Source organism: Sarcophilus harrisii, chromosome 3, assembly GCF_902635505.1.
Source record: "Sarcophilus harrisii chromosome 3, mSarHar1.11, whole genome shotgun sequence".
Taxonomy (NCBI): domain Eukaryota; kingdom Metazoa; phylum Chordata; class Mammalia; order Dasyuromorphia; family Dasyuridae; genus Sarcophilus; species Sarcophilus harrisii.
The window spans coordinates 403,537,881-403,550,484 of record NC_045428.1 but is presented as its reverse complement, the minus strand read 5'-3'; the positions used below and the strand labels follow the sequence as shown (position 1 = coordinate 403,550,484).

Here is a 12,604-nt window from a genome sequence, read left to right as displayed (position 1 = left end):
TAATAGCAAATGTGATAGTCTAGTTCATTTATTATTCTAGTTACCTGAGAAGTGACCATGGAGAACATCCATGGATAATCAATTTTCAAGGATCTTGTAGTTCTCATTAGTCTTATCACTAGTCTTCACTGAGATAATGCTTATAAACTACTTTGTAAATTTTAAATTGGCATATAAATATCACTTAATATTTTTATGGTCACTCTATAATATTGTAGGTTTGTAGTTATTTTAGGAAATTGGACAGATTCTTTATGCATTATGAGACAGCCTCTGTAATGTGCTCATATTCTTTTAAAAATAAGTACAAGGTTGGTGCATCTTCCTAGCACTTATCTTTTATTGAAGTGCAGAAAATTCTAATTATTTGAGTTTTCTACGGGTTTGGATTCTGAATAATTGGGAATGTTTTGTACATAAACTTTAATCCCCTTCTACTCTAAGTAATTTATGAGAAATATATATGTTGCCTTAAATTTTGAGGTCCATTTCCCCCTCTTTATAAAATTCTTTTAATAATGTTGAACCAAAAAGGAAACATAACTATGAACTAGGATACTGACCATGATTTTTCAAGAGGATAGAAGAAGGTGAGCAGTTCGTTGTATAACACAGTAATAACTTTGTAGAAAACTCATATCAATTTGTTGTTTTGCCATTTTATGGCTAAAAAGAGATAGATAAAGCCAATTCAATTCAACAACATTTATTAAATATCTACCACTTTTAAGGCAATGTGCAAAAGGTTGGAAATACAAAGATAAAAAGTGTAAGGCTTTTCTTCTGTTTTTCTTCCTGTGGAATGTAAGCTTTTTGAAGACTGAAACTGTTTAAAGTTTATTTTTTGTATATTGTCTTTGTATTCACAACCTAGCATCGTACATTGCACATTGATTAATAAATGTTTGAGATAAAGGAAATGAGTGACTCTCAAAAAGATAGGAAGCAATATACTTATTCTTCAGTTTATTAGGATTATGAGATTTAGATAATTATAATGCAGGTTAGAATGAGACAAATACAAGACATGAGACATTTAGGGAGAGAAGAATCACTTCTGGTTGAGGGGTCAAAGTGTATTTTGCAGAGTAGGTAGCATTTTAGCAGTTGAGTCTTGAAAAAAATAGTTTTTTTATTATTAGGCAGAGATGTAGATGGAGGTATTTCTCATATAAGAGATAGTTAATGCAAATGCATGGAAAAGCCTGGATGAGACTGAATAATACCTAGAAGTCTAGTTTTAGTGGAAAATTGAATGAATGAAGGTAAGTTGATGTAATAAGAATGGAAAGGAAGATTTAAACCTCATTTTGGAGGGACCAGAATAAGGAGTGTACTTATAGGAGCCATTGAGTATTGGCATGAAGGAAAGCATGAAGAAGAAAAAGAATAGACAGTCTATAACAGTTCATATAAGAGGTAATAAGAATCATCAAAGCAAAAGAAAGGAATGGACAGATATGAGAGAGCTTTTGGAAATGGAATTCATAGGACAGTACTTGATTGGAAGTGAGGATTTTGATGACAGCAGTAGTGCCAATAGTGCTAGGTAAATTAGGAAACTGTTGGCATTGTGAGAAAAATAACTTCAGTTTTTTACCTTGAATTTGAGTTATTGTAGACTATACAGATGGAGTTTTAATGTGGGAATTTGTGGAAATTTAATACTGAAGGTCAACAGAGATTGGGTTAGATAGATTTGGGAACCATTCACATGGGAAGGTATTGAAACCATGGATATGAATGAAATTGCTAAGAGAGTGAGACAGAGAGAAGAGAAGAGCGACATTGACAGAGCCTTGGAAGGTGACCAACTTTAACCAAGCAAGAGAAATAAAAGGAATTGTTGAGGAGATGGAGAAAGCAGGTGAGTGTGTTGGAAAAAAAATTGCAATATTGCTCAAGTAGTTTTAGAAGCTTTAGATTGTTTTAGAAGCAGTAGAGACAATCAAAGAAGGAATTAGTTGGCTTTATCTGATGATTTAGTAGAAATAACTCGTAGCTGATGATTCAAAAAAGGTTTTTGGAATTAGCAGTTAGGTGACTTTGGACAGAGTGGTTTCAGTAGAGGGAAGAGGAAAGAAGTCTCATTGCAGGGCATCAAGGAGTGACTGGACAGGAAGTAGAAAGAGGGAGCAAATTATTTATTCCTAAAATTTGGTAAGGGAGGTCTAGGATCAGATCTTTTTCTCTTCTTAATTTCAGAATTCTGTCATATATTTTCACAAATGAGGAAGAAATGAGAGAGAAAAGATGATGATTCACGTAGAACAATCTTAGAGTAAACAATAGGGGAAATGGAATCAAGAACAAAAATGGAAGGAAAAATCTCTGCAAGGAGGACCAGCTTTTAGAATGGAAGGAAGAGGGAGAGAATCTGGTGATATTCGAAGATTAAAAGTGTGGAGGAAGGAAGATGCGGAATTCATGCTGGATGACAAATTTTTTTGAGCAGAGTAGGAAATGGGCTTATCTGAGAGAGAGTAAAACATTTGTTTAATAAAGCTGCAGATATTTTTGAGGGAGGACAAAACAAGATAGTTGTCTCAGTAGTGTTTGTCTCCTGTCTTACTTACCCTAATCCTCTATTGGTGGCAGAGGCTAAAGCCACAAAGTAATGATTTATGGAAGTAAGAAGTATATCTCTAATATGCCTCCTCAGTTTTTTTTTTTTTTTTTTTTGAGTCAGGTCTCTACCAGATAACATCAAATATTTACTTACCTTAAAATTCATTTGAAGCAATGAAAAAGAAACCTGAAATTTAATAAAAATATCACTTATAAAATATAGAATAATTCCTATTTGGAATGTAAATTTCTTAAGTTAGGATCTAGCTCTTTATAATTCTATTATGCTTCACCTAGCATAATTTAATTACATAGTACCTACTTAAAAGGATGATTTTTATTCTTTTATGGGTTAGTTAGCATTCAAAGATGATTTGCATCTAGAGGAAGAGGACTGGGGGTTTAAGTCTTTTGAACTAACTACTTTTGTAACCTTAAGCAAGTTACTCAACACCTTTGGGTTGAGGTTTCCTTATTTTCTAAATGAATAGGTTGTACTATATGGCATCCAAGGGCCCTTTCAGATATAAATCTCTTATCCTATCATCTTGTCTCACTGCACCAAATTTCGTCATAAATATCTTAAATTTAATTTTTCCTTAATGGAGTTTATTTTTCTCCTAAAACCCATTAAAAAAAAAAAAAGCTTCACTGTGTCTATTGAGGGTGCTTCAGCCCTTAACTCTTCACTCTCCCTCAAACCCCATATCTAATCACTTGTGTGATCCTGTTAATTTTTCCTTCACAACATGTTTCCTACCCACCATCTTTCTGCTTTCCTAATCACTATTTTAGAAGCACTCACTTCTTGCTTCAACTATTTCAGTAGCTGTTTACATCTAACATTAATTAAGGATCAGCTCTGTGTCAGGAAATGTTTTAGGGGTTGATAAAAAGACAGAAACAATTTCTGTCTTTAATGAGTTTATATTTTATTGTTTGTAAATTTTAAAGTCCTTTATAAATGCTTGTTGCTTATTCTTATGCAGAGAGACACTATATATGTATATATGTATAAGGTAATTTTGGGGAGAATTAGTATCAACTAGGCAGATCAGGAAGGACATCAAATGGAAGGTGGTGATGAGCTATCTCTGAAGGAAAATAAGGATTATAAAAAATGGAAGAGAAGAGGAAATTCATTCCATGAATGGAGAATAGAAGTAATGTATAATATGGTTGACAGGTAGAGTGGTGCCAGGTTGGCAACTTAACTGCCTAAAAAAGATTTGTGCTTAATCCTAGATGCATTAAGAAACCAGCGAAGTTTACCTAGCAATGAAGTGACATGATCAAAACTGTGCTTTACAAATATCTTTGTCAGATAAGTGGAGGGTGGATTAGAGTGGCCAGAGATCTGAGACAAAGTGAGCAGTTCTGAGGTTGCTGATAATCAGTAATAACTTGTTGGCTAACTGAGTAGACAAAGTAAGTGATTTTATGGAGGTAGCATTGGCCATACTTGGCAGCAGATTGGAAGTAGGAAAAAATAAGATGGAGAGTGAATAAATAGAGTTGGCTATGGATTTAGCTTATGAAACTATAAGAATGGCAGTGCCCTTAGAAAATCCTAGAGAGATTTGGAAAAAATGCTAGTTTGGAGGGAAAGATAATGATTTCTTTTTTGGATATGTTGAAGATGAGATGCATTTGGGACATCCATTTCTAAATGTCTGATAGGCATTTGGTGACGTAGAACTAGAGCACAAGAGTTTAGGGCTTTATTTGTAGATTTGGCATTTGTCTGATAGAGGTAATAATTAAATCCCTAGAATCTCACACAGTCACTGAGAATGGAAGTAGTGAAGAGAAGAGGCACAGGACAAAATGATGGGATATGTCCAAAAGAGGTGGGGATATGGATATTGATTTAGCATATGAGAGAGAGATGAAAGGGTCAGATAGGAGTTTTCATGATTGAATTAATATTAAAGTGATTTTAATAATAAATATATTCATTAAAATATTTTTGAAAAACTTTGATTCCCTAAATCATGTTTGTAAAGATTGGATATTCATTTCTGTTAAAATTTGTAGTGGTTTAGATGTCTCTTTAATTCTGGTTTCTCAAAGGCCATTTCTTCCAGAGAAAAACATTGTTATAATTGCTACTATTTATTATCAAAACTTAATTCTTTGAAGAGGGAAGCTCATTATTTCTAGTGAGTGACTCCAGCCTCTTAAACTACTTCTCATAATGATGTAGCACATATTTATATTTACTTTTAGTTGCTTGGAGAAATCTTAGAAGAATTTCTGTAGCCTTAGAAGGATTATAAAGAAATTATTTGAAGGGTATGTTTGTTTGCATGTCGATGAAACAAAATGTTCAAGTTTTACTATATTTCCAAATAAATATATATATTTTTTGAGTAGGATGAAACACACTTTTTGTTTGGACAAAATATGGATAGCTTCCTAAAGCACCAAATTATTTGATATTGTTTATGTTGAAATAAGGAATGATAGAGATTTCAGGGATTATTCTAGCCCCTCACATTCTAGGTTGAACATGACCTGGAGCTGTTGATAAATAGGGATGAGGACTAATCTTGTAATTTGATAAAGGGAATTCCCAGATTCACTTTTGGTGCAGGCAGCATCTTTTTTGCAATTTAGAGTATTTCAGAAGTTGGCTTGAGCATGAAGGTTCAATGATAGACCGAGGGTAGCATAACCACCATCTGTCAGAGGAGGGACATGAACTCTTGTATATTTTTGCTCTGTCAGGGTTAGGGACAGAGAAAGGGGGAATTTATTTATCTGTGAAAAGTAGTACTTAATTCTTTCTTACACTAAAGAGTCTCTTTTTTCCTTTCTTCTCAAGTCAATGTGAGTAAATTTATATTAAACAATATAGAATGTAAGGGTAAAATTTACTTTTCTCCATATTCAGAAAGTCATGTATTCAGAAAGAGGGATAGGGAAAGAAAATATAGTAGTGTGTATTTCTCAACATTCAGGGAAAAACACACATTGGTATTTAATACTTTTTTCTCCTTTGTATGTCTGTATGCAGAACATACATAATTATTTTTCATATGTATACATGTAAATATAGATATAAAAATATACACACATACAAACCCCAAACTTAATTAAAAGGGATAATCTTTGGCATGACTGAGATGAGATTGGAATTTATGATGGGAGTTGGTTCCTAATATTATCAGAGATTATCAGAGCACCTAATAGTAAGTGAGAACTTTGGGCAGGCATTTCATATTACAAGAGAAGCTGGCCAGTGATCTTTCTACCATTATCTAAAACATGGGAATAAAGTTAGTAGCTTTTTCCCCAGAATATTCTAGATTTAATCCACAGATTATGTACTTTAAAATATCTACTATTTATAATGGAATGAAAAACTGAAAGCGTTCTTACCTTTATGTATTTAATAAGACTGTTTGCATCTCCTACAAAAATAAAATGTAAAATTCTGGATCTGACTTTTGTTCATTAAAAATTGTTAGTGTTTCTGGCTAGCTCTTTTAAATACTATCTAGGCGATCTCAGTTTTTATAAGAGAATATAGCCATGAATTTTTTTCTACAGATTTAGGCAACAGAAGATTTGTGAAAACAAAATATATTGATCTCATTTATATTCCATTGATGAAGGAACACATGCTGGTCTCCGCTCGCTTTCTGTCCACTAATATGAAATCCTTGTCCCTGCTTCTTTGCTGGTAGGTTTTTAGAAGTTCAGTGAGCAATGCAAATCGCCTGAAGAGTGGAAAATTCCCTTGTCACACAGATGCCCTTATCAGCAGCAACCAGATGGAGCTCTGAGCAGGAACATTATCAATGTTAAATTGCTTTTTTTCCCCTTGAGTAGAGAGGATTAAAGCATTCCTTCAGAAATGGGTGGCAAATGCTGCAACTTAAGGATATTAATATTTGGAGGAGTTAGTATTTTTAGAAGCAAAAATATGAAAATACCTCACCAAAATATTTCATATTCTAATCCTAAATATTTCTAAATATTTTCAAATAAATAAAATAGTTGTATATTCTTTCTATAATGAAATGTAAAAGTTTTAAGTTTTATAAATATTTTAAAATGATACCTTTTTGGTTATTAATATAAATTCTATATCTTATATATAAATTATTCATTTTTAGCAACAGAAAAGCATGTTTACAGAAAATAGTTTCAGAAACAGTATTCTGTATTATCTGATTTTTTTTGATGAAAGGCAAAACAATATTTTAAAACAATTTAAACATACATAATTTTATGTTTGAATTTAGTCTAATTAGAGTTTTACTGCACCATTAAAGGAGTAACTTCGAGTTCTCCATGAATTCACCTATAAAACTAATTTTAAAATACTCATTAATTATCGCTATGATGTATGCTAATAATTACTAAACATTTTGCAAATGCAATATTATTAATAGTTGTTATTACTAGTAGTAATATTCATAAATGTTAATAGTCATCTTTTTTTCTAGAGAATTTCTAGAAAATTTATCTCAGAGGTTGATGAAAGAGATTGCTTTTTATGGTTTTTTTGATATCTTTAGACTCATATTAGTGATGGTATCTCCAATATTTAAAATGTTGCCTTAATTCTGATAGTTGATCTGTTTCTCCCAAGGAAAATATATATTTGTAATTTGTATTAATGAAAGCATCAATGGTTAAGAATGCATTTATTGTACACTGTTTTCATTAAGAACTAAACAGTTTCATGAAGTATTTTGGAGGCTATTTTTCCCTTAAGGCCCAATTTTTCATGTTTTTTTCTGGGGGGGGGGTGGCAAAAGTTGAATTGTGGCAATAGTTATAGAGACAAATATAAATTTTTTCCCAGGTACAAATATAAATATGTAGTAAAAGATGACAGAATTAATTTCATTTCTGAATTAATACCTAAATATCAGTTCAGAACATGTACTTATTTTCAGTCTATTAATTGAACTATATATTCACATATAGCAGTGGGAAGGAGAGATTTTGTTTTTGTGTGTGTATGTTCATTTAATTTAACCCCCAAAAGGACTAAGCTTTTAACCTAATGACTTTGTAAATTGTTTTAATGCTTTATTTATAGGACCAATTTGGAACTTGAGTTAATTCATCGTGGAGGGAATTTGTGTTCAGGGGGAGCAAGCACAGCTGGCAAACGATCTTGTTTGAGTAAGTATTTAAAACTATTAAATTCAGTTAACTTTTGAACTAAATATTAAATTTTTAGAAAAAAGTATTAAAATAAAGTTTACTTTTTCGGTGTAACTTGAAATTTTTTCCAAATTTCTTGAAGTTCGTTTTAGTCTATTTTATTATGACTAACCCCTTTCAAGCTAAACGCATACTTCTCTAATTTTAAAATATATTTGTAATCTAACATAACAAATTCAATAAGCAAATAGATTTAGTAATGAAATGATTATATTCCCAACTATAAAAAATAATTGGCTTTTTCATCCCCCATCTTACTTCTTTTGAAAGAGAACCTTTACATTGATTAGTTTTAAGAAAACATTTTATAAAAACTATTTCATCTGTAGGTTTCTTAGTAACATTCTACTAATTAAATTTGAAACAAATTTGAAATGTGATATTTTGTTACATTTCTAGTATTTCTGAATGAATTTTTCAGGAAAATATTTTTTCTAGTTCAAGTTCTTTCTTGTAGTTGTGATATTGATTGAAGACTAATTTGGATACTTAAAAATAAGTTTTTTAAAAGTGTGATTTTTAGTCCTACACTTTAATTTAATGAGTGCCCTCATTTTAATTACATCATTTGGTGGAAGAGTGTTATCAAAGTTAGGCACAGAATACTAATTATGGCCACTTTTCTACTTCCTTTGATTGTCCCTTCAACAAAAAAAGGTGATGATAGACTTTTTTGGGGGAAATATACAGCCAGTTTTAAACTTATAAGATATTTTCCTTAAAAGACCAAAAATAACTTTTTAAAAAAATTATCAGTATATCCTGTCCTCATGTTGCCCTCATGCATATTTTAAAAATAATGTATCTATCTCATTGAAGGTTTTTTTTCCCCCAACAAAATGTAGGATTTGGGAGAAAATTACCAAGATGATTTAGAATTATTAGAATAAACTAAAATAAACTAATTTAAGACTTTGTTAGAGTATACTGAAATGATACATTAGAGTTTGCAGATGATACCTTGTTAAAGACTAGGGTAATTATGCACTTGTTGAAACATGTATATAATTAATATATTTACATGGATTGTAAATTAGTGATATATTGAAAAGAATAATATGACTCTAAGAAGATATACTACTTTTCACTTCTAGTCTGCATGAAATTTTAGCCACTAGGTTTTTCCATTATAGAAAATAACCTATTTTGATACTTATTAATTGCTCTGTAACATTGTTATATAATTAAGAGAGAATTGTACTTAAGAATTCAGTAAAGTGATTTCAGCTATATAATTTATAAAGGGCTACTTTTTTCTCTGAAGCTGACATATAGGCTAAGAGTTTTCCAAATATCTGACCAGTTTTATGAGAATGCTAATAACTATTATATCCATTGATAATCTCAATTTCAACTTAAACTCTTTAATGAGGTGTGCTATTTGGCCTTTGTGTATTGTTTTTCAGTGATATATTGGTGTTTTATAGATGATTTTATTTATATGATTGAAAAGGGACTTGCTAAAAATCCTTTGTTAGTTTCACTGTAATTGTAAGGCATATTTTAACTTTAATATAATAATTAATGTAACTTTAATGTTATTTCATTACTAAATCTTTTGTAAATTTTACCTTAATTATAAGGTATATTTTTATAACTTTAATGTCAGTTCAATATCATTTGATTTCTTATTTATGTCTATATGACTTTAGACAACTTTAACCAAAATGTCTTATGTCTTAGAATAAATTATTATCCTTTTGAAGTGTAAATTAGTTTTTATTTCAACATATTATTTATTTTTGATATTATTTTAAAATTTTAAGTATTAGATTTTCTCCCTCCCTCTCACCTTTGTTCCAATGACTGATAAATCAAATAATATATCAGTTATGTATGTGAAATCATATACAACATATTTTCACATTTCAAATAAAGTGAGAACATTATGCTTCAGTTTGCATTCAGAATTAATCAGTTCTTTCTCTGGAGGAGTATAGCATTTTTTAAAAAAAAATCTTGAGTCTTTTGTAATTATCTTGGATCACTGTATTGATCAGAGTAGCCAAGATCATTATTACAACATTGCTGTCACTTTGCACGTGATGATCTTGTTCTTCTCAATTCAGTTTGCATCATTTCATATAGATTTTGTTATATTTTTTTCTGAAGCACAATAGTATTCCATCACAATCATATGCCATAACTTATTCAGTCATTCTCTAATCGATGAATTTCCCCATAATTTCCAATTCTTTACCACCACAAAAAGAGCTGCTATATCTATATTTGTACTTATAGATCCTTTTTCTTTTTCCTTGATGTCTTTGGGGTATTGATTTTTTGTTGTTTTGGTTGTGTCCAACTCTTTGTGACTTCATTGGGCTTTTTTTTTTTTTTAAGATATGGGAGTGGTTTGCTATTTCCTCCTCTAATTTATTTTACAGATGAAGAACTGAGACAAACATGATTAAGTGACTTGCCCAGGTAAACATATTTAATAAGTGTGTCAAACCAGATTTGGGCTTACAAATATAAGACTTCTTGGCTCTACGCCCAGTACTCTAGCCTTTATAACTAGTTAAGATGCTTAGTATAGATCTAGTACTGGTATTACTACATCAGAGAGTATGCACAGTTTCATAGCCCTTTGGCATAATTCCATATTGTTCTCCAAAATGGTTGAATTAGTTCATTATACTATCAACAATGCATTAATGTGTCTACTTTCCCTCATTCCCTCCAGCATTTTCATTTCTAATAGATGTGAAGTAGTTCCTCATAATTGTTTTAATTTGCTTTTATTTAGATTATAAGGGCTCATGTTCAACCAAGATTATTATGTATTAATATTATTTGCTTGGTGATGAGTCAGATAAGTCAAATTTGTAGAATTTGGATTTGGTTGTTAGTCAATGCTTGGGTGTTGTAAAGATTAGGCAAGGAAACAGTATAATAATAGGTAGAGTAGAGATGCCTGTAATAGTAGGGCAGATGAAAGGGGCAAATAGATTTTCGTTCATTTTTTCTCTCAAGGGAATGGAATTTCTGGGAGTTTAAGGATTTCTTCTGGGGATAAATATAAATTATTTCGATACCGATGATTTGGAGTTGAATAAGCAGATGCCGATAAGGGTTAGGCCGGCAATGTGAAATCAAGCTGATGTTTCTAATTGAGGCATAGCTTTGAGGAGATATTAAGCTCTGCTAATACTTAAGTATTATGTTGGTTTCTCAAACATCTTTTTTTTTTTCTTCTGAAAACTTCTTGTTCACATACTTTGACCATTTATCAATTAGGGAATGGCTCTTATTTTTATGTTTTTATAAATTTAATTGATTTCCAAAATATTTGATAAATGAGGTCTTTATTAGAGAAATTTACTATAAAATATTTATTGTTTATGGCATTTCCACCCAGCAAAATATAGTTTTCCCTTATGATTTCTTATAATTAGATCTATTTTTGCTTCTTCTTTCTCTGAGATCATGTCTGCTACCCCTGCCTTTCTTATTTCAGCTGAAGCATAATAGGTTCTGCTCCAGCTCTTTATTTCATTTCTGCATGTATCTGTTATGTGTATCTTTTATATAGAACTTATTGTTAGATTCTGGTTTCTAATCCCTTCTGCTATCTAATGTTTTATGGGTGAGTTCATCCAATTCACATTTACAGTTATGATTACTACCTATATTTCTTTCCATACTATTTTCTTCTGTTTATCCTTTTCTCTCTTTTCATCCCATCCATCCTAAAAAGTCTATTTTGCTTCTGACCACTGCCTCCTTTATTCCCTCCCTCTTTTTATCATTCTCTTTCCCCCCTATTTTTTATCCTTTTCCCCTTCTGTTAACCTAACCCTGTTAGGATCAGTAGATTTCTATATCCAGGGTGGGGTGTGTGTGTGTGTGTGTGTGTGTGTGTGTGTGTGTGTATTCTTCCCTCTTTGAACCAGACCTCTTCACCACCATTTCCTTTGTCTTTTTAAAAGCACTTCTTTGCATGCCTCTTATGTGAGAAAAAAATTCCCCATTCTATTTCTCCCTTTCTCCCAGTGCATCCCTCTTTTTTACCTCCCTTTTTTTTTTTTTTTTTTTTTTTTTTGCAGATCATTTCAATATAATTGACTCACATCCAAGTTCTCTGTCTTTGTAGATTTCTTCTGTCTTAATAATGATAATGTTTGAAGATACATATATCATTTTCTCATACAGGAAGATAAATAGTTTAACTTTCTTGAATCCCTTATGATTACTATTTCATGTTTACCTTTTTATATTTCTTTTGACTCTTCTGTTTGAATGTTACATTTTCTGTTCAGCTTTGGTTTTTTCATTAAGAATGCTTAAAAATCTTCTTTCATTAAATATCTATTTTTTTTCCCCTTAAAGATTATATTCAGTTTTGTTAGGTTATTCTTGGCTGAATTCCTAGTTCCTTTGCCTTCTGGAATATCATATTCCAAACTCTCTGCTTCTTTTAACATGGTAGCTGCTAAATCTTGTATGATCCTGACTGTAACTTCACAGTATTTGAACTATTCCATTTCTGGATGCTTACAATATTTTCTCCTTGCCCCATATGGTCTGGAATTTGACTATAATATTCTTGGAAAGTTTCATTTTGTAACCTCTTTCAAGAAGTGATGGGTAGTTTCATTCAGTTTTTATTTTATCTTCTGTATCTAAGATCCAGTTTTCCTTAAAGGACAATTTTCCTTTATAATTTCCTTAAATATGATGTCTGTTCTCTCTTTTTTTAAACTGAGGCATTCAAATAGTCCAATCATTTAAGAATGATCTCTTCTCAATCTTATTTTCCTGATCATTCATTTTTCCAGTGAGATATTTCACATTTTCTTTTATTTTTTTCATTCTATTTTTATTTTTTATTTTTTTGTTTCTTGAA

At 31.0% G+C, this 12,604-nt stretch overlaps 1 protein-coding gene across 5 annotated transcripts in view; it reads left to right on the top strand.

Annotated features, from left to right (window-relative positions):
• The window catches only part of UBR3 (ubiquitin protein ligase E3 component n-recognin 3), a 267,500-nt gene that overhangs the window by 189,132 nt on the left and 65,764 nt on the right, over positions 1–12,604 (top strand). For all 5 annotated transcript variants that reach the window (XM_031960483.1, XM_031960485.1, XM_031960486.1 and 2 more), the window contains one exon: positions 7,628–7,713. In XM_031960483.1, coding sequence (XP_031816343.1) covers positions 7,628–7,713 — 86 coding nt within the window. The remainder of the gene's footprint in view (positions 1–7,627; positions 7,714–12,604) is intronic.